This window comes from Psammomys obesus, unplaced genomic scaffold (genome assembly GCF_907164565.1).
Source record: "Psammomys obesus unplaced genomic scaffold, mPsaObe1.curated_primary_1811, whole genome shotgun sequence".
In the NCBI taxonomy this organism is placed as follows: domain Eukaryota; kingdom Metazoa; phylum Chordata; class Mammalia; order Rodentia; family Muridae; genus Psammomys; species Psammomys obesus.
In genome coordinates, this window is record NW_026596057.1 from 26,126,630 (window position 1) to 26,150,545 (window position 23,916).

A 23,916-nucleotide genomic window follows, 5' to 3' on the forward strand; every position below is an offset into this window, starting at 1 on the left:
CACACACACACACACACACACACACACACACACACACACACACGTACACATAATTTAAAGATACAAATAAGTCTAAACAAAATTTTCATTTATAAAAAGATTTGTCAAATAACCTCAAAAGGTCTATGTAGTTTTGGCCCCAGACTGGCATTATTGATCTGTAGGGTATGATTTCCAACTAACTGACAAATTGACAGAGTAGTCACTATTCTATTTAAACTGTTTTAAGTCATAAAACATAATTTTTCAAAGTGATTTTACAGAGAAATGATTATTTCTGAAGCTAGCATAAATATACAGAGATCTTTTTTAATAAGTAGAAAATTAACTCTGTGTCCAAAATGGAAAAGCAGCAATCATTTGCAATCATATACTCCAAGGAAATAAGGGGGTTCCAACCCTTCCTCTTTCATTCCTGATCATGCCTTGAAAAGCTTGGTTCTACCAGATAGTCCTACAAGATATGCTGCCTCAAAGCGGTCCCTAGGGGCCTAAAGACTCAAAGGTTTAAATGTTTAAAAGTTTGGTGTAACCCTTCACAATAGCCACTAATAACATAAAGTACCTTGGTGTGACTCTAACCAAGCAAGTGAAAAACCTGTTTGAAAAAAACTTCAAATCTCTGAAGAAAGAAATTGAAGAAGACATCAGAAGATGGAAAGATCTCCCGTGCCCATGGATCAGTAGGATTAACATAGTGAAAATGGCCATTCTGCCAAAAGCAGTCTACAGATTCAATGCAATTTCCATCAAAATACCAACACAATTCATTACAGACCTTGAAAGAAAAATTATCAACTTCATATGGAGAAACAAAAAACCCAGAAGTTCCAAAACGATCCTGTACAACAACAGATCTTTGGGAGGTATTTCCATCCCTGATCTCAAGCTGTACTACAGAGCAATAGTAATAAAAACTGCATGATATTGGCATAGAAGCAGAAAGGTGGATCAATGGAACCAAATAGAAGACTCAGAAATAAACCCACACACCTATGAATACTTTATTTTTTACAAAGAAGCCAAAACGATTCAATAGAAAAAAGACAACATCTTCAACAAATGGTGCTGGTCCAACTGGACGTCTACATGCAGAAAAATGAAAATAGATCCATATTTATCACCCTGCACAAAACTAAAGTCCAAGTGGATCAAAGACCTCAACATAAAACCAGATACTCTAAATCAGTTAGAAGAAAAAGTGGGGAAGAGCCTAGAACTCATTGGCACAGGAAACAACTTCCTGGACAGAAGACCAACAGCACAGGCTCTAAGAGCAACAATCAATAAATGGGATCTCATGAAATTGAAAAGCTTCTGTAAAGCAAAAGACACTGTCATCAGAACAAAACGACAGCCTACAGTCTGAGAAAGGATCTTCACCAACCCTTTATCTGACAGAGGGCTGATATCCAGACTATATAAAGAACTAAAGAAGTTAAAAGGCAATAAATCAAGCAATCTAATTAAAAAATGGGGTCCAGAGCTAACCAGAGAATTCTCTGTAGTAGAATATAGAATGGCAGAGAAACACTTAAAGAGATGCTCAACATCCTTAGCCATCAGAGAGATGCAAATCAGAACGACCATGAGATTTCACCTTACACCCATCAGAATGGCTAAGATCAAAAACTCAAGTGACAACATACGCTGGAGAGGTTGTGGAGAAAAAGGAACTCTCCTCCATTGCTGGTGGGAATGCAAACTTGTACATCCACTTTGGAAATCGATCTGGCACTTTCTCAGACAATTAGGAATAGTGCTTCCTCAAGATCCAGCTATACTACTCCTAGGCAAATATTCAAAAGATGCTCAAGTACAGAACAAGGACATTTGCCCAACCATGTTTGTAGCAGCTTTATTCGTAATAGCCAGAACCTGGAAACAACCCGGATGTCCATCAACACAGGAATGGATACAGCAATTAGAAACAAGGAAATCATGAAATTTGCAGGCAAATGGTGGGATCTAGAAAAGATCATCCTGAGTGAGGTATTCCAGGAGCAGAAAGACACACACGGTATATACTCACTTATAAGGGGGTACTAGACCTATAAAATATGGTTAAACATACTAAAATCTGTACACCCAAAGAAGATAAGCAATAAAGAGGACCTGGGGTAAGATGATCAATCCTCACTTAGAAAGACAAATGGGATAGACATTGGAAGTAAGAGAAAACAAGTAACAGGACAGGATCCTACCGCAGAGGGCCTCTGAAAGACTCTACCTAGCAGTGTATCAAAGCAGATGCTGAGACTCATAACCAAACCTTCGGTAGACTGCAGGGAATCATATGAAAGAAGGAGGAGTTAGTATGACCTGGAGAGGACAGGAGCTCCACAAATATATCAGGGCACAGGGATCTTCTATGAGACTGTTTCTCCAACCAAGGACCATGTATGGATATAACCTAGAACCCATGCTCGGATGTAGCCCATGGTAGCTCAGCATCTGCCTAGTAAGGGGAACAAGGATTATTTTTGACATGACCTCAATGACTGGCTCTTTGCCGCCCCCCCCCCCCAAGGGAGGAGCAGCCTTGCTAGGCCACAGAGGAGGACGTTGCAGCCAGTCCTGAAAATACCTGATAAGCTAGGGTCATAAGGAAGGGGAGGAGGACCTCCCCTATCAGTGACCTTGGAAGGGGGCAGGGAGGAGATGAGGGAGGGATGGTGGGATTGGGAGGGAAAAAGGAAGGGGGCTACAGTTAGGACACAAAGTGAATGACCTGTGATTAATATATAAAAAAAGTTTGGTGTAAAATAAATCTTTTCTTGTTTCAAGTAGACTGTTTCAAGATTTTGTTTTAGTTCAGCATGATGGAACACGACTCTAAACCCAGCACTTGGTAGGTAGAGGAAGGCAGATCTCTGGGAGTTCAAGGCCAGCCTGGCCTACAGAGGGAATTCCAGGCCAGCCAGATCTTCATAATGAGACCTTGTCTCAAAAAATTAAAAAAAAAAAAAAAATGTTATAGTGATAGACCTTAGACTGTCATAAGGTCTGTTTATTGGCAGCATGTTGGAATCAGTTATGGTATACTTTATTACAGAATATATCCAGCTGTCACTAATGACAGCAGCAAAAACAGATTAGGGATCTGTTTTTTCATTAAGACTTTCAGAGGTACACCATTCTAGGAACTGGTAGGCCAGTTTCTCCTAACTTCCTGCCCTACATTCTTAGCATTCTGATCAACAATCATCCCACAGCACCACATCAACATACCAAGTGGATAAGAAAGGAATTCTGAACAAACCTAAAATCCAAACTGGATAAGGGTCAAGTTCAAGTTTTCTTTTTATAATGATTAAAATAATTTTATATAAAATACAGGTGCCCAATGCTAAGACAATCAGAATTAAAAAGTAAATAAGAAAAATAAAACACTCTAAAGTTAAAAGCAATGAGCATAATACACACAAAAATGTGTAAGATGGGGTCAAAGCCATACATAAAATGAAATCCTAAATCTTAAATACATGCTTACTAATAAGCACTACATTTAATAAAATTAAAATACTTAGGTTTCAAGTGATAACATCAAAAATTAGAAAACATAAAAATAAAACTGATGAAAATCACATTATTAAGAAGGAATGAACAAATAGTTAAATAACTAAAGTTGAGTAAAGATTTTAAAGAAGAGAAATAATAGTAGCAATGCATGTGTCTTTATTTAGAAATGTAAGATATTAATAAAAATGACAGAATTTTTTAAAGAGCTTTATAAAATAGAAAATTAAACAAATCCATATGTAAAAAGTGGGAAATTGTCAAAGAATTATTCTTTTAAAAAGAATATATTCTTATAAGGTAGCCTTATTGTGCCACTGTTTGATCAAAGCAAATTGACAGAGAGTAGTCCCTATTCTAGTTAAACTATTTTAAGCCATAAAACATAATTTTTCAAGAGATTTTACAGAGAAATTATTTTTTTCTGAGGCTGGCTTACATATACAGAGATCTTTTTGTATAAGTAGAAAATTAATGCTTTCTGTGCCCAAAATGGAAAACCAGCAATCATTTGTTGGCCAAGTCCTTTCTGCCACTTCTCTTTTAAAGATGATCTTATACCAAAAAAAAAAAAAAAAAAAAGAGAAAGAAAGAAAGAAAGAAAGAAAGAAAGAAAGAAAGAAAGAAAGAAAGAAAGAAAGAAAGAAAGGGCTTAAACTTTTTAAATATGGATCTTAGTACAAACATCGAAATTCTGAGAGACAGGAGGTTCAATGGACCACTTATTGCTAACTTCCTGTCCTACATTCCTAACCACTTACAGCTCTTCCAGAGGACTAGAGTTGTGCCCTAGTACTCAGGTCAGGTAGAACCCGACCACCTACAACTTCAACGCCAGGGGATTTAGCGCCCTCTTCTGGTCTCCACTAGAACCTGCATACATGTGGTATATCTTCAGAAACACAGACATAAATAAAAAATTTCAAAATCCTTGGTGAAACCCTTTCACAAACATACACTCATACCCACGTGTGTCTATGAATGTCCGCACACACACACACACACACACACACACACACACACACAACCTGCATAACCTGGACAGTTACATCTCTACCTCAACATGTTTGCTCTGTACACCTGTCAGATTGGTCTTTTTAGTGTTTTTAAATATTTGTTCACTCAGTTTTGTCTAGAATACTTCTCTCCCCATAAACTGGTGCTTTTGTCTACTTAGCACCTACTTATCTTTCAGATCTCAGCTCAGGTTTTCATGTCCTCTTTTCTATGATGTCATTGAACTTCTCACTTTAATAGACTTACTGACCTCTTAAATTTTCTGCGCTCATGTGCACATGTGCATGGTATCAAACATCAGGCTTCTTCCTTTATCACACCCGACTTCAGTTTTTGAGACAGGGACTTTGATTGAACTTGGAGCGCACTGACTGGTAAGACAGGCTGGGAAATGAAATGTGTGGATCCACTTGTCTCTGACACACACCCAGCTTCTTATGTGGGTACTGGAGATCCAAATAGGTCCTAAAGCTTACACAGCCAGCATTTAACTCACTGAGCCATCTCCCCAGGGCCAGTTTGTTAATTATGTATTTGTAACTATTTCATGTCTCCTAAGCCTCCTCTAATATTTAATAGCAAACTGCATGAGCATAAAGATTGTATCTGTTGTTTGCACCATCTGCACAGTCTGGAACTAAGTCCCTGGAAATTACAAAGTCATACAGGCAACACTGCACTAGAAAGGCTGATTCCTCACAGAGAAGTTGTGTTGGTGACAGGAACTAGTACTCTGATCTAGAGAGTTATTTTTAAAAATAGCTCAAAAGCCTCTCCTGATGACCAAAATACCAGATTAAAAGAGTTTTAAAACATGCATTAATTTAAATTACATCATTTGAGAAATCTGCTGATATAAGAAAGGAAGCAAGAAAGGTCAGTCATGAGAATAGCAATTCTGGAAGTTTAAAAACTGTCACCTGCTTCTAGAATGTGTAAGTGAAAGACACAGAAACAATTTGAACAAAGGGATGTATAGCAGAGCAGGGGGGTTGGTTAGTGTCCAGTATGGCAAAGCATGAAATGGGCTATCACTGGTAGCATCTATAAAAGACAAATCATTTCTTTTGGGCCAGTCTTTACTCACCCAACTTTCCACTCTTAATCTGGTTTCATTAGTAAGTTTATCTCCCAGGGAGAGACTATATTGACAAGCCAATAGGAATGTTTGGTCTTCTGGCAGTTACAGTTGTAAAGTAAACTGATAAATTGTATTTTCAGGTCTACATTAGTCTCTTGCAAGTTTTATTGAGTTTGATTATCCAAAGTCCTTAGCATTTTCAAATCAAAAGCTGAAAGGTCAGACCTCAGCTCTTGGTAACCTTCCTAGGAGACACTACCTAGGAAGGCCATCCTGGACAGCTTATTAACTTCTAATCATTATCATAATTACCAGCCTTCAGGGAGCCTCTGAAGCCCAGAGCTCCCATAGTTACCACTTACTGTACATGGTTACCACAGAACTTAGTAACTTTGTCAAAGTCATCAATGGCCCCCTAGAAAGCATCTAACAGATACAGAGTTCTCTCATAGGAGCCCTTCCACTGGTTCTAATGCAATCTTCACATACAGCCGGCTTTGACTACAGAGCAAAAAACATTCTAATGGAAGGGTGGTTGGAGTATGTGCAGGAGGTACACACAAGTGTCACAAGAAGAAAAAAAGAAAGGGAAGGAGGGAGAGAAAAAGAAAGTGGGAAAAGGAGGGACGGTAGGAGAAAGCAAAGTAGGATTTGCTTTCTTTTACGTTTTAAGTGCATTCCTTTAAATGTTTGTTTTCTCTTACAACAAGTGGGATTTTTTATGTATGTTAACAACCATTTGAATTGCCCTGCAAATTATTTGTTCATATCACTTGCCAGTTTTTCAGGTTTCCTTCACCCTCTTTATATGACACACGTTTTCTATATTTCACACAAATATTTTTCAGGTTTTGTAACAAAATTCTATTGCCTTGGCTCTGAGTGTTATACGGCGTCTGCTGCTGTACAGAATTACTTTTATGTCTTTCTGTTTTATTTCTTGGTAAGTTTTTCTATTTTCAAGTAATTCTGTCATAATTTTCTCTAGTAACTTCATTCTTTCAGTGTTACATTTCTGCCTCTAATAATAATAAGGTGTGGTTTTAAAACCACACCTGCATCAGATTTTCCTCTAACTTATGTATCCTCCACTATTATAATATAATTGTTACAACAAAGGACAAGAGGCATGCCTTACAGTGTGTGTTCATACTCCCACACTTGGGAGGTAGAAGCAGTAAGATCAAGAGTCCAAAGCCAGCTTTGGCTACAAAGTCAGTTCAAGGCCACCCTGGGATCCACAGGTCTACCTCACAAATGGGAGGGACAACCTGAGAACTATATTATAAATTATAAAAGGCACATTGGCTAGAGATGCATCCCTTTCTTCATATTTAACTTATTTTTCTATTCCAGTTGTGCATCAGTGGATTCCCTGTTCCTGGAATGCAGCAAGACCATATTCTGACATCAGTATCTCCAATGGTGGAACTCTCATTGTTGTTAAGGAAAATAGCCCCTGTGAAATCACTATGTTTTTCAGGGAGTCAATTCTGGAAACTTATACTTGAACCCACTCCTCCAAACCTCCAAACAGCTTTACAAGGAAAAGATAGTAACTTCAACACTTTCAATAATATTCTTTCTTCCCCCTATAGTAGCTAGCACAGCTTAAGTCCTACAAGTTATAAAAGATATAAAAATGAGAAATTGCATATAATCAACTTTAACAGTAATATGTATGCATACTTCTATAGTACAGTACAGAGAGGGCATGCAAAATTAGCACAAAAACATAAATATTTACACATGAAAAAAGAATCACTAAATACACTAAAATGTTCTTGTGGTTATCTCTATTGGTAAACTATATATAATGAATTTTATTTTTGCTTATCTGTTTTTTTTTTAAGAAAAAAAAATTTTATCCCCCTCCTCACCATTTCAAAGAAACAAAATCCTCCAAAAAGAAAATTCTAAATGTAATTGAAATGTTATAGGCAATTGAGAGTAACTGAAGGTATTAATCCGAATACAACACCATAACTGACTGCACATTACAGCCGTAAGAGCAATGTGCCTCATAATCCCATAAACAAGCATCTGTCCACTTCAGTGGCACAGTCATGGTGTAGCTCTCTGCCAGACAAAGGGCAGCTATCTTGGGAACTAAACAGGAGGGGAGGGGAGGCAGGGCTGCAGCTGTTGGAAAGTCTGTGTTTACAGCACATCCCTTGGAACTGACTACAGTAAAACAGAATGCAAATGCCTTTCTCTGCCCAGTGGTTAAATGAGATTTTAGGAAAGGCAAAATTCATTGAGTACCTTTGAAAGACTCATTCCAACCGATATGCACAGAACTGAGATGTATCTATTTGTAGGCTGTTGTTCAGCTCTCCATTTTTTCTACCCATGAGCTCCTTTACTTAGTTTCAAACCAGAAACATTAAGGACCAAAACAAGGACTTCTTTATTCATCAGCAGAAACAGCCAGAAAGTGCACCACATTCACAATTGTGACACACATATGCTATTCTTAAACTATTACTCTTCTTAACACATCTTAGCAGAATTAGATCAATAATATCATATGCCTACTAGTAGTTTTATAAAAATAATTTAAAATGTCTTTTGATACCAGTTCCTCTTAATTTCATCCTCAATGACATAATTTTACTTTCCGTATACTCTAATTTGGGGTCGTTTTATGGTTATTGCTTTCTGTGACTTAAGAAACCTGTGGCTATCCCTAAATCACAAAGATATTCGCGTATGATTTTTCAAAAACAAAAACAAAACCCTTTGCGCTCAGCTCCCACCGCTTCGGCGGTGGGGCTGTATAGGCCCAAGCTGCAGCTTGTAATTTACAATAAAAAGACCCTCATGTGTTTTGCAACAGAGTCGATTCCTGTAGATCTTTTGGGGGCTCGCGAACTGGGTATAACATTTGGAGGTTCCATCGAGATTCCAGGGCCCCCCAAGACCTCAGGACTGATCGGGAGGGTCTCATACCAGCTGGTAAGTGTCGTGTCTGTGTCTCAGTCTCTCTTGTGCGGTGTGCAGGGCTCACGTTGGCGCCTATCTTCTGAATTCTGTTCTGCCTCGAGGCATCTGTAGAGTGACTAAATGTGATTTGAACAGATGTGTCAAACAATCACAGTCACTGAAGTTGGGAAAGACGTCCCCCAACTTCATCAGTATCTGGAGGTGGTCTAGAACCACCCACCACTCAGGCTTCTGTGTCAGAGGAGCCAGAGCGGGAATCTGAAGGTATCTGAAGGTCTGTTTTTACAGTACCTTACCCAGGAAGGGACTTGGGCCCATCCTGGAGAAATTTAAGAAGTCAGTTTTGGTCCCAGGAAATTTGGCCAGCTGGTGGGTGTTTTTTTTTTTTTTTTTTTTTTTTTTTGTCTCAATGTCTCTGTGCAGTATTTGTTTGTTTTTATCTTCTGTTTTCTGTTCTGAAAGGCCTCACAAAACTTGTTTAAAATGTGTGCCTATGTGTTCATTAGATCTATGAACGCATATGTATAGTGTATCACGTGGTATGTAAAGTGCCTCAGTGCCTCACCGCCATCTTGACTTTGCCATGTGGGTTGTGGTGTGACCTCCATCTTGGTGTGGGTAAAAAAAAAAAAAAGGAAACCTTAGTCAAATAATTCTCATTTCCTTCTGGTTGAAGGGATGAGTTGTTTTGGATTGGTATTGGTTTTAAAAATTACATTGTTTGCACTGGTAAATGCTGGTTTTAAAATCTGATTTTAACTTTTAAAGATTTTGGTCATACCTTGTGACTTCTCTCCTACAAAAGGGGTACTTTATTTTGATACTGCAAAAACGGGTTTTAAAAAAATTGTTTAAATGTTTAAGGCTATAATAAAACTTCTAAAGTTTATCAGGCATTTGGGTATGACAATGATCTTGGGTAGTCTGACAAAAATTTAAAAGTTTCTCGATCCTTTTTAAAAGTTTCTCGATCCTTTGGGGGAGAATAAAAATACTTTAATATTTATTTTATCAATTTTACTAAATGAAACCCAGCTATATGGTTTGTGCTAATTGAAAAAATTACAGTTTTTAGAATGTATCTTATGGAAAGCTGTTTGGTCTTTACCTTCAGAAAAAAAAAAAAAGAGGAAGTTTCAACAAGTTCCTTACAGCTTGTTCTAAGTTCCTTAGAGTTTATGTGACCTTGGACCATCTTGTCTGCTACAGGGAAGTTATTTTAAAAAGAATTTGGCAGTTTCAGAACTCTTCTTTGTAGTAATGTAACTTGTTTTTGCTTTGCCTATAAAAAGCAAATTGTAGACGCTGGGCTCCAGCAGGATCATGTCAGAATGGAAAGGATTTTGATGAGAGTTTTTATGTTGTCTGAAAAGCAAAAGAGAGAGAGCAAGAAAGTAAAAATGTCTGGTTAAGCCAGAAAAAGGAAGCTAGGAACCTGAAGGTATACAGAATGTTGCAGAAGGTTAGTAAATGTATGTATAAAATAACCAGAGGGTATTAAAAAAAAAAAAACAAACTGTATTTTAAAATATGTTGTACTTCATTTAAAAGGCTGGTGATTCCTCATTGCAAAATGTTTTCTTATGTTCTTTTAAGGGGGAAAAAATTCTGGCTGATAGGTTTGGTATGACTAGAATAATTCATACAGTTTAAAATTGCTCTGTACTGTTCTGTTATGCAGTTGGTTCTAAAACTTATTTAATCACTAAGTTAAAAATGTTGGTTGTGGGGGATTGTAAATGCTCCACAATGTTTGCTGTATCATCAGCAGCACCTAATGGCTATGTTTGGTATTGTCAGTCACAGCCTGTGGTAGCCTAACACATGGCTAGCCGCCATGATCATTCAGGGATAGTGTGTGGAGCTGTAGTTTTGCTGCCATATTTGTTTGGGGCTTACAGCTGAGTTCAGTTACACGTGGCCAGCCGCCATGCTAGTCCAGAGATAAAGAGGTGGAGCTATGAGTTTTCGATCATCTTTGTTTATGTCTCTGAGTTATGTTCAGTCATCTGATTAGTGCTAAATGCAAAGCTTTTTACTGTTCAATTTTAATGCAAGTAGTAGGAGCAGCAAGATTTGCTAGCCTCTCTACGAGCTGTATCTGATTAAAAGGTTTGCTTTAATTTTAGTTCAGAAAGAGCAGATTTAAAGTTATACTAACAACTGCAGTTGGTTATACCTAGTGTTTTTGTTTAGTTTTTTTTTTTTTTACACAGTTTAGAGCAGATGATCAAGATAGACAAGGAGTAACTCAGATATGCTGGCCCTCAAGCTTGTCAGAGATCTGATGAATATGGCATTTTAACTGTGTAAGCTTATTGTGACAGAAAGTCCCGAAATCCTGGCAGTAGCTCCCCAAGGTCTCCGAGAAGATTTGAGCACAATGACAGATGACTGCGACTCTGGATTATGGTATGCTAACCACTGGGCAATACTGCCTCAACTGGCCCACTGCTAGGGCCCAGCCTAAGCTGTGGACAAAGCCGGGGACATCTGAAGAGCCATTGTCTCACATTGTGAGAGGCAAGGTGAGGTCAATCTCTTCTGTTCCTCTTTCCACAGAAGCAGCAAAAGCAGTCTCTCACCTTCTGTGCCTGGCTGGACAGCCTCTGTTCAGGATGCCGTGAGACACAGAAGCCAGGGACACTGCCTAGGTGATGGACTAAGTAGTCATCTCTGTCTGTCATTTTGATTGACACATGGATTGGTATATTTATTTAGCTTATAATTTATCCTTCTCAGGTCTCTGAACACCTTGATGGCTATACTAAGCTTACGGTAGCTTTGCAGCTAGAGAGAAGACAATTAGATCCACTGTTAGCTCATTGATCAGTTCATTAGCTAGAACTACTGGGTACTAGATCTCTTATTTAGAAAGGAAAACAGATTTGCCTTGTTCACAGAACTCATGTTAATTGCCTGTGTCTTAGGATAAAAAAATAGAGCCTATGTAAGGTCTGAGGCTATAGGAGTTTAGGTTGTAAAAACCCAGAGAGTGTTATTTGGTTTAAAAAAATGTTTTAGGGTTGATAAATGCAAAAAAAAAGATTAGAGAGTACAAGTTGATGTTTTAAGGTATATAATTATAAGTTATAATAATATAAAAATAGTTTAAAGCATGTTAAAAATGGGAGATACTTTAGATCTCTCCCCCCTCTTTGCTACTGTTGTGCTTATGTTATGAGATTTCAGAAGTTCAGAGTTTTGGCATTAATCAATAGAGTTCTGATAAGTTGATGGAGCACTGACTGCTTATTATTCAGTCACCAGGTTGAGATTTTAATTTCCTTTGGTTGGCCTCTGGAGATAGACTTAAAGGTGCTTCTCATCATGTTAAAAACATTTGTTTAATGTATATATCTGACCCAAAAGTCATAGCTTTTAGTATGGTATTCTTAATACCTGCCATTTCTGGGGTAGATTTTGACACAGGAATATCTTAAACCTATTCCTTCTAGTTACTTTATAAAGAAAAATCCAAGCATCCAGGGTTTAGTACTAAAGCCAGTAATGTATTTCTGCCTAACTTTCCAGTATGAACATAGAGATGGGGACTAAAAGATGCTGAGTGTATAAAAAAATGGCCAAACTCCATTTGTGGCTAATTACCAACAGCTATGCCCACAGAAGAAATGTTACTGTGGACACACTTAAGTTGTTTATAAAGGTTATAAAACAAACAGCTAACTAACTGATTCAGTGGGATGCAGTTTTAACTGTTACTCTCAGAATGTTATATCAGATTTACTGAATATATATTTCCTTTTGTGTACTAAAAAATTCATATGAGTTTCAGGATGTGACCTGGATCTGGCATAGCTCAAAAGGATTGCAGGTAAGATTTTCCCTGATCTTTCCCATTTTAATAGACAAATTTTAACTTCTGTCTCCAGTCTGAGTTTGTCTCAGCAGATTTTCACCTGTTTAACTCTGTTCCGAGATCAGCTGTGGACTGCAAGCTGAAATCTGGACGTCCTGGAAATTGACCTGATTGCTCCCTGCCTCTTCAGGTGGATCAACTAACCAGATGCTTGGGACTGCCCTATTGCCCAGCCTTTGACTGGCATTTCAAAGGCTAGCCCTTGATGCCTACAGTCCAATGGTCAGCATTGAAGAAGCTCCAGAAGACGGTCTTTGCCCAAATCCCCCCTAGCAGGCTGAAATGCTAAGTCAAAAGGGGCTCCCTGGCATTAGCTATTATCTTGGGCATCTGCTTAGCTGAAATAAAAACTAATATTGCAGCAAATGGGCTAAAAGCCTAGAGACCCTAAAAAAAAAAAAGGATAATAGTTCTCCTTGGCTTACTACCCCTATATCTACCCTGAAGGGACCCCTACTCATTTTGATTTTTTGGGGGGCCTTGTATTTTCAATTGCTCAATGGCTTTCATAAAGAAATGCTTGAGCATTACACTAATGGTATTCAGATCCCATTATAAAAAGGTAAATCTATAAGATACAAGGGGTCATGTCTGGAAGACCCAAGATTGGGTCTTCAAATGATCATGGGAAAGGGGGAAATGAGAGACCAAAGTGACAGCTATCGTTAAAACCTAGAGTAGGTGAGTAGGTGCGGTAAAGTAGTTAGTAATGCCCTGAGGGGAGAGCTACCTCGCTGCATTCTTTCCCCACCCACTAGAGATACGGTTGCTAGGAAACTGGACCATTCCCCTAGGGAGGGACACCTGGTCATTAATGGCCTGGGAACCTTCCTATAGCCAATCGATTCAAAATGTAGCATTTTGACCAATAGATGCTTGCCAGGCAGGAATTGCCCCTGCCTTGGGTATGCTGGGAGGGACCAGAATCTATAAATCACCCAACTAACCTGGGCACGGGCGCTCAGCTCCCACCGCTTCGGCGGTGGGGCTGTGTAGGCCCAAGTTGCAGCTTGTAATTTACAATAAAAAGACCCTCATGTGTTTTGCAACGGAAAAAAAAAAAAAAAAAAAAAAAAAAAACCTTTGTGCTTTTTAGCTATTACACGTTGGTCCTATGACTAAGCTCAATTTCATTTTTGGGAGATGCACTGAGGTCACAGCTCATTTTTTTTTTCATATGGAAATTCAGCTATTCTGTCCATCTGTTAAAACATCCTTCCTTTACTGCTTTGCCACCTTTGTCAAAAATCAAGGGATCAGATACAAATTAATCTATTTTAGGTTCTCTCTGTATTCGGATCATTTATTTAATAAGTGGCTACTTTCTATAGAAAACCTGGAATACCTTTATAAAAGTTAAGCCTCAACGGAAGTATGGAAACAAAGTTCAGTACTAGCCATAACTGGGATTTACAGTATACCTTCTCCCTCAGGGAACACAAAAAAGTAAGAGTCTGATGTCAAAGACTGCTGTGCAGCAATGCACTTCTGGCCAGAGCAGCTGTGGTTACCTAGGAAGATCAAGCTGGCCAACACTCCAGCATGCGGAGGGGACTCCTAACTGAGGAACTATTGACAGGCTGTGCTTGCTGGGAGAAGGGAGTCAATTTTCTGACCTTCGGTGTGTTCATTTGTCCCACCAGATGTCCTCATACCTTCGGTGGGTTATTTTAAAAAGTAAGACAGGGAAGAAGTAAGGGAGAGAGAGACAGAGAAAGGAAAGTAGAGAGAGGGAGGATGGACATGTTAGGAAGAAATTGATTTGAGCAGAATATATATAAAAATACGTTGTATACATGTGGAAAATTTTCAAAGAAAAATATTTTTTAAATATATTAAGTTCAAATGAGTTAGACCAACATAGTCTAAGACAAGCCTCAGGAAACTATTTTTAAATAATTATATCAGACTTGGAAACACTCCATGATTACTACTCCATCAAGAACATAGCCCACCTCTCATCCACAAAGGAAAAAAAGCTGAAAAACTAAATCTGAAATTATGTTTGAAAATATTTTTTTAACTTTGCTCTAAAACTTCCTGTTAGTTCTGAATCATCTAATTATACCACTATTAGATGCTTTAAAATAATTCTTAAAAATTAACTTATTGGCACTGCTGGGGATATCTCTGATAGGTTCCTGTCTGCAAGCTTAGCCAAATACCCTTCAGTGTCAAGGGCCGGCACTCTGATAGAGTGGCACCCAGAAGCAGAGGCAGGCAGTTCCAGGACAGCCAAGCTACACAGAAAAACCTTGCATCAAAATAAATAAACTAATAAATAGGTAAATAAATGAAAACAGAACTACCATGTGACCAGTTATATCACTCCTCCGCATCTACTCAAAGGGCTCTATTTCCCAAAGATACTGGCATACTCGGATTTATTGCTATTCTATTCATAATAGCAAGGAAATGAAATCAGCATTAACAAGTGAGTGGATAGTAAGTGTGGTACTGAGACTGTATGTTTCCACACATCTTTAATCCCAGCACTTTGAAGACAGAGGCAGGAGGATCTCTGAATTTGAGGGCAGCCTGGTCTACAAAGCGAGTTCCAGGACAGCCAGGACTACTACACAGAGAAACCCTACCTTGAAAGGACAAAACAAAACAACAACAAAAATATAGAATCTACAGAAAAACAGATGGATCTAGAAAGTATTAAGTGGGATAACAGATAAAATGTGATACACATTTTTTCTCTTACTGGATCTTAGTCTTTAAAAAGGAGAGTAAATCACAAAATTTGAAAGAAGACCACAAGACTGATTTTGAGGAAATTGGAAGATCAAATATATGTTAAGTGAGAAAGTACGAAGATAAGCAAAAAGGAGTAAAAAACAAATCATGTATGAAAATGCCAAAATTTAAACTACCACTTTGTATGCTAATTGAAATATAAATAAATCTGAATCAAAGCTGAAGCTGGAAAATGGTATACAAGTATAACTAATAGAATAAATTACAGTATTTTACCATAAAAATGTTAAAAAAGAAGATGGGCATGGTAGCACAAACCTTTAATCCCAGCCCTTGGGAGGTTGAGGAAGTTGGATCTTTGTGAGTTAAGAGGCCAGCCTGCTCTACAAAGAGAGTCTAGGACAGCCAAAGCTACACAGAGAAACTCTGTCTCAAAAAAAAAAAAAGAAAAAAATGTTAGAAAAGTCATGTATCAATTTTTCAAAATGTGCTTGGATGAATAGGTCTTGCATAGTTTTTAGGTATTTTCCTTTCAAGTTTAATTTGGAAAAAAAAAAAAAAAACTACTAGAAACAACTTTCAAAAGACAAAAATCCAATGTGGGCACATTATCCATGGCTCCTGGAAACTGCAGCATGTATATTCAAATGGAGGTGGAAGAATCCTCTGTCACCACTACTATCTTTTAAAAGAATCAGATAACCTAAACTGTTAAACCCTTAATTTTCAATGAATGCACAGAATGATATTTTAAAAAGCAGGTTGTCAAAATGAGAGTAACTTAGTCTAAATTCTTAAGATTTACAACATATTTAAACTTACAGTTTTGTTTTGAAGCAAAAATATTCAGACCTTCCTTGTCTAATAATATAAATATATCTAATAATACATATTATGTATAATATCTTCCTAATCCTATAATATACAAACAAACAGCTGAAGAATGTTTGCTAAAATAAAATTGGGATATTTATTGTCTTCTTTACAGATAGTCATGTAAATCATTAAAAATTGGTATCGTATTCTTTCCAAATGAATGGTCTTAAAAATCAAATTGGTGTGAGACAAAATTCAGTTTTAAGATCTGTAAAACACACATAGACAAAAATATTATTTTTCCATAAACAAAGAAACAGATGTCCGAGTTTAAGTAAGATCTGACGTAAATTGGATATTTAAGCTAACAAATAAAAGTATTAATCAGAACTACAGATAAAGCATATTATTTGTGTAGTTTCCAGGTTCATTACTATATTTTATTTCCAGAGTACCAAGAGCTCTCCAATCCAATTCAAGCAACAGAACTTGGCTAGCACTTTTATGTCACTTTTATTTAATATGCACTACATGCACTAGATGCAGGTAGGGAAAGAGTTTTTAAATCCATGCATAAAGGACAAGACAGACTGGTACTATGCCAGACGTGCACGGAGTCAATTAGGATGTTGTTCAAAGTTCCTTATATTTAATGGTTTCCATGAAAGTAAGTGCAGCACAGCATACACAGGTCCAAATATCCTCTTCACTTAGTTTCCTGAGCTTTCTTTGCATTCTGTTTTTCTTTTGCCTAAAAATTAAAGATAGCATATTACAACCTCCTCAGAGGTTATTTCAGATCATACTAACATAAAACGTATCCAAAAGTATTCAAAAAGCATAAGACTGAGTATAGTTCACACTTCTAGAGCTTTGTGGTGGGACACAAGAGATCAGTCTGGCACCATAGAAATTTAATTAATGAACAAGCAAACAAATATTGAGATGTCTCAGTCTGTTCTGAGATACTGAGAGCATGACAGTTTATAACTTTTGTTGAATCTTAAAGTTATTTACCTTCAGTAGAGATGATCATTTTTGGTTTACAAAAGATGAAATGTAGTAATTGTAATAATTAAAATTTACTCATTCTATAACGCCAAACTCAACATAAGAATTCCAAAAGTACACATATTTGTCCATTTCTTACTCAAGCTAAGTCTAAAAATTTCTTTACACTTTACATTTATCGGAATAAAAGAATTTAACATAGTCTTGGTGAACTTAATAAAATATCACTAAAAGAGTATATATCATGGTATCAGTAAGCTTATTCCACCTAAGTATTTTTCCACAAGTCACATGATCTCATAATTATAACGTGAGAAACACAGTAATTCAAGTTGTTCTTTAGTAAAGAAGCCAAAGCTCAATGTTGACCACAGCCACACAGTTAACATACAGTGAAGTGTCAATAGCAGTGCTTTTCAATATGTACACCAAACTGGAGTCCCTGTTTAAATGTAGAATGATGATTCAGTAATAAACCTAATTCTCAGGTGGGTGACACCAATTCTGCTGGTCTTTGAAAAAAGAACTAATAAATTAGAATTTTGCATATAATAATTGAAAATAGGATAATCAGAACAATTATAACTTTTTATGATGTATCATGTACCTATTATGCAGCACTATGATAAAACTGAAAGCTATTCACTAGACTTAACAGATGTGGTAGCACAAGCCTATAATCTCGGCTACTTGGAAGGCTGAGGTAGAATGGATAGTTCCAGGCCAGTTGGATAAAATGGATAAAAATAGCTGGATGCAGCTCAGTGACAAAATGCTTACCTAGCCTGTGAGAAGCCCTCAGTTGAAAAAAAAAAGGAAAACAAATCACAGTAAATCAAGACCAAATTATTATAAAAGACATATATGCACAAAATGCGGGCATTTTCTAAAGCCTAACTACTGCATAAAAATGGCAAAACTAGTTGCCTATATGAACATTTTTAATCAGATATAATTTCAAATTTACTATGTATACCTTATCCTATATAAAATTGTTATATAGAAATTCTTTTTTCTTTTAGTTATTTATTTTTGAGACATAGTGTCACCTTGTAGCCCAAGGTGGCGCTATAACTCATAATCCTCCTACCGAGGCTTCATAAATGCTGAGATTACAGACATGCAACATCACCCCTGGCAAAGCTCCCTATACAAATGGATTTTTAGACATAATGTGGAGAAAAAAAGTATTTACTATTTTGCTATTGGTCTCTGATTATAGTTTACAGAATGCTTACTAAGATTAAAAAGAATATTGTGATTATTGTTCTACTTTACTTCTTTTTGTTTCTGTTTTGTTTTGTCCAGACAAGGTTTCTCTGTGTAACCTTGGCTGTCCTGGACTCCTTTGTAGACCAGACTGGCCTTGAACTACCAGAGATCTGCCTGCCTCTGCCTCCTTGCGTGCTGGGATTAAAGGCATGCCCCAGCTTCTACTTCTTTATTTATGTGATAGAAAAAAAAAGAAGTTTTAAGGGTTAGCTATTTACTATCAACTGAGTCAAAATTCAATATTGTGACATCATTTGGATCCCTCTATGCTACATTCATGATTTTATAGTAATAGGTACTAGAAGTTTAAAAAGTTGGACCAGATAATGACTTATAATTATGTATACATACACATGCTGAAATAAATTTTTACAGTATTATAAGTATAGAAGATTCACAAATGGAACCTTAATCTAGCTAATTTTATATTTCAGTGAACAGATTTTATACGGTATACATTTTATAAGTTTTACATCTATTTTTAGGTTAGCTGAGCAATTTACGTGCAATGTATGCAACTCTCATAACAAAACCATGAAATCTTAGTCTAATATCATTACAGTCATATAACCAAGGAAAAGTCAAAGTCTTCCATTTTGCTTATTATTCAGTAAAATGAAAAGATGTTTGCCCTAACTACTTTTACCATAGGCTACAGACAGCTGTCTCAGCTAACATCCAATTTTAAATAGTACTGGCATTTTGTACCACTAAAGTGAAACATCTTTTCTGTCTTGTCCTCCTATCCCCTTTCACTCTCTAATAGCCATTTTTCCTTAAAGGGAGGTGGGGGTGGGGAGGGAAGGGAGAGATGGGACACCAACAAACTAAATTCCATATATTCCAAATCCACTTTTAGATTCTATACATAATTTTTCTTGAAAGTATTATGTTAACCAATACCACGATACTTTTTATTGTATATAATTTTAAAATCTAATCTTAATCTATTTTACCTGTTTCTCAGATAATTTGCTTTGTTTTTAACATGTGCATTTATTAACAGAGGATTTCAATGTGATGTAATAACTTGTTTTTTTTTTTTCTTTTCCCAAAAAAGGATGACAAAAATACATTAGTTCTAAGAAAATTATTTAGGAGCTTCTTTGCTTGTCCAAAATTTTTAGCATGATTTTGTCCTGATACTAATTGTACAATACTACTTAGCACGTTATAATTGTTTCACTCTTTCCCAGCCCATGCCACAAGTTGGTTGAGTAAATTTATATATCATAATAAAATGTCTAGAATATAATTACAGCTAGACAAATGAGATGAACAATTTAAAGCATTCCAATCAAATGTTGAATTTGATTACACTCAAAACCTAGAAGTTAGAACAGTACATATATAAGTATACACATTGCTTGTGTAATATTTCTAAGAAATAGGTAAACTAGATAGTCGGTTAACCTGCTTTAAAAAAAATGAAAACAGAAAGATTAGCAGTGTTAGGCTAATATTACATATTCATATACTGCCACCTTGTGTCCAAAACAATATGAACTAAATAACTCTGATACTAATGGAAAGATGTTCCCCAAACTCGAAAGAAAGAAAAGAAAGAAAGAGAGAGAGAGAGAGAAAGAGAGAGAGAAAGAAAGAAAGAAAGAAAGAAAGAAAGAAAGAAAGAAAGAGAGAGAAAGAAAGAAAGAAGTAGATAGATAAATAGATAAATAAAATCATCTAAGGAATACACTGTCATGGAAACATTTTTTTTTAAATCACACAAAAAAATTTCCTCATCTATAGAAAAACACTATATTTGAAAATAAACTTTAAAGAAAAATTTGCATTGCATAAAGCGATAATTTGTTCATTGGTTCTTAATAAGAAATTTTGTTCAGGATGACTTTGACCTCTGAATCCACTTGCATCCACTTCAAGTACTAGGATTACAGGTAAGTACCACCACACCTAGATTTTTATTTAGTATTTTAAAAACAGAAATAGCTCATGGTGTTTCAAAATGCTGTATCTAGATATCCTGACAACAATTAATTCTGAGGACCATAGAGTCTTAGTTGTTAATAAAATTGAAAATCATTTTCTCATCTTAGAATACCCCAAGGAGCAAGAACAGAAAAGCTTATGTGGAAAGAGAAAAGTTATCAATCTACTACAATAAGTTTGTGTTTAATGCTAAAAAGTGGGTTTTATGTTTCAAGTAAAAAGGTAAACACAAATATATTATGAATTCAAATCTCAATATTATTTTAAATTTATATTATGAAATATCTGGGACAAAATGTATCTTTGCTTTGTACACTTTAAAATCAATAAGAAAAATATACCTACCATGTATTCTTGTCTTTAAATTAATGGTCCAAATTTTTATTTGCCTAGTAGTGTCTTCTCAAAGTGTTTCGAAAATGTGGTACACAGATCAGTTGCATTAGAATCACTTGGGGAACTTATTAAAGATTCCTTCCCCTACATGAGAATATCTGGGGAGGGGCCAGGTAACACGTAATTTAAAGAGCATCCAGAGATGGTCATTTTCAGAAATGTTGATTTACAATATAAACTTACAAACAATTTAATTCATTTATTCCACAAATATTTTATTAAATGTCTAACGCTGAAGAATAAATCTTAGAAATCAGAATTTTCCACCTATGTATGTTAGTTATCCCTCAATGGGAAGGATTCTAGATTAGGAATTAAAAAAAAAGAAACCTATTTGCTAGCCAAACTATTCTTTTATGCCCCATCAATGTCCAAAGTCCAAATCTAAATTCTATGGTATCAATGCAAAATTTTACAAAATTAGTTAAGAAAAAAAAATCTATCATTTCAGGTATTAACACTGAAAATTTGATTTTGTTCAAAGAAAGGAACAGTGTTTTAATACAAAATAACCTGAGTTCTAGACATCAAGAATTTTGGAATGCTAACGTAGTGGGGCAATACTTTGCTTTTGTTTTAAAGTATTAGGCTATGCTACTTTTAGAATGCAAAAGGCACTAGGCAAAAGAATAAAATTACAAAATGCAAAACACTAGGCAAAGCAATAAACCTACACAAGCTTCAAGAAACTTTATCTCCATTCATGCCTAAGACAATATACTGGGGGAAAAGCTAATCTAAGTCTGAGTAGTCATCAATGACATACTTACCTTCTCTACAAGTGGAATTAACTGCTGGTGTTCTGCTAAGGTCTTTAACAGTTCCATAATGAAAGGCAGGTAGTTATGCTTCCTTCTGATGTTTTCAATCTGAAAATAAAATAGATTTTCTTATTGAATTATCCTCAGGCATCCAACTTAAAACCCTCCATTCTCTTAAACAGTATAGAAATGAGATTTTATTACCACTTCTGATAATAAAGACTATACAACAAAACATGTAGCAAGCATTTCCTACGTATAGCTTTTTTCTCTCACCTTAGCAAACAGGTTTTTAAAAGTCCATTCTAGACAATCTGCTTCTGAAGGGGGAAAAAATACAGAAGGAGCGTATTCCAAAAACATTCATAAAAACACAAGCTGTGAAAAAAACTGAAGAAGGTCTGCAAGATAAATGAACACTCCTGCTACTGTAGCACAAACTTAAGGTCTATGAGATAAACAACCCTTCTACTGTGACTACACAACTTCTAAAGCCAAGCCTAAAGAGACCAGCTTTAATTTTTGAAGTTTAATACATTTTCTTGGGGATTGTTTTTAATCAGTGAGAATAGCGGGTAAAAGGCAAAAAAAAAAAACCTGTACATCACCGAAAAGCTAGGGAACAATCTCCCAAATTATGTGATTCTAGCCTTTCATGATCACTGTTACTATACACTCCATCTAGAAGATATCTGACTGCTCCTTTCCCATCAGTAAGGCTTCTATTATTTGTATGCCACTTCAACATTCCCTTACCTGAATTTGTTTATAATCTCTTTTAAATTATACAGATTACAGGTTCTTATAATTAAGTCATAGATAGTTTGTGTGCCTTTTTAGTATTATGTGATATGGAAAATAATGGTTGAAGCTATCATCTCATACTTTCCTGTCACCATAAACTTGGCCATCTCTTTTTCCACTTTTAAAGTACTCTAGCAGTCTGCCTACCTCTCACCTGAAAAAACTCCTACTATGAATGCAGTTATGTCCATTTATTTTTTTTACTCTTTAACAATCATTTGTTGACTGTTAAGTACAATGTGGCACAAATGAGCAAAAACAACAAAAGTACAGTTCTTGCCTTCATGCTTGACATGAAAAAGAAAGCTTGTACTACTATAATCATCCTAGGGTACATAACCATAGGCGTGCAACATCTACGTCCTTCTTCCACTCTCAGCTTACTCAGCAGACTTTATGAAGAATGGCAGAGTTGCATATGTTTATTATAATTAAACAAAATTAAATAAACCTTAATAAATAAATAAATAAATCTTAAAAACCTAAGAATGTTAAAGCAAAATTCAAGACACAAAAATTTCAAGTCATTTTAAAGCATAGTGATTTGGTTGTACATTTAAAATGGAATATATGCTAAGCAATGAAAGACACTATAAAGGAGCTAATCAGGAAGGAGGACCCTGGATAAGATGCTCAATCCTCATTCAGAAAGGTAAATGGGAGAGACATCAGAAGAGGGAAAAACAGGGAACAGGACAGGAGCCTACCACAGAGGGCCTCTGAAAGACTCTACCCAGCAGGGTATCAACGCAGATGCTGAGGCAGAGTGCAGGGAATCTTATGAAAGAAGGGGGAGAGAGTAAGACCTGGAGGGGACAGGAGCTCTTCAAGGAGAACAACAGAATCAAAAGATCTGGGCAAAGGGGTCTTTTCTGAGACTGATACTCCAAACAAGGACCATGCATCAAGATAACCTAGTTCCCCTGCATAGATGTAGCACATTGCAGTTCAGTGTCCAAGAGGGTTCCCTAGTAATGGGAACAGGGACTATCTCTGACATGAACTCAGTGGCTGGCTCTTTGATCACCATCCCATGAGGGCGGAGCAGCCTTACCAGGCCACAGAGGAAGACAACTGTGCCAGTCCTGATGAGACCTGATAGACGGGTCAGATGGAAGGGGAGGAGGACCCTCCCTATCAGTGGACTGGGGGAGGAGCATAAGAGAAGAAGAGGGAAGGAGGGTAGGATTGGGAGGGGATGAGGGAGGGGGCTACAGCTGGGACACAAAGTGAATAAACTGTAACTAATAAAAAGTAAATTAAAAAAAGAGACTATAAAAATTTTTAACTGTTATTAACAGTAGAACTACATGTATATAAAAATGGTAATGTGAGATCCATTACTTTATATACTAACTTAAGAAATTAATTTAAGCACTATTATGTATTTTAAGTATTAGTATTACTATTCATGAAGCAAATGAGTAAAGTTCAGAGGAAACAAAATTTTCATATTAAAAAGTACAATTTTTGCTTTCAAGGAAAGCCTTTTAATACTGAGTATTAATATAATTTAATCTTGCATTAGAAACAAAAATGTACAAGTACCTAGTGCTTTTTAAGCACAATTTTCAGCTAGTCTGTAATGGCATGTATCTCTAATCCCGGAAGGAGGTTGACCACTGGTTCAAGGCTAGTATTCTTTATACATAATGAGTTATAGGACAGGATGGCTACACAGACAGGCTACATTTGAAACTGTCTCAAAATAATAATAATAATAATAATAATAATAATAATAATAATAATAATAATAA

At 36.2% G+C, this 23,916-nt stretch overlaps 1 protein-coding gene across 2 annotated transcripts in view; it reads right to left on the reverse strand.

The window, feature by feature from the left end:
- Positions 1 to 16,456: 16,456 nt before the first annotated feature.
- Positions 16,457 to 23,916, reverse strand: part of Uchl5 (ubiquitin C-terminal hydrolase L5) — a 40,175-nt gene continuing 32,715 nt past the window's right edge. For both annotated transcript variants that reach the window (XM_055624525.1, XM_055624524.1), the window contains exons 10-11: positions 21,365 to 21,463; positions 16,457 to 16,713 (exon numbers count right to left, since the gene is read on the reverse strand). In XM_055624525.1, the coding sequence (XP_055480500.1) occupies positions 16,669 to 16,713; positions 21,365 to 21,463 (144 nt within the window). In that variant the 3' untranslated portion in view covers positions 16,457 to 16,668. The remainder of the gene's footprint in view (positions 16,714 to 21,364; positions 21,464 to 23,916) is intronic.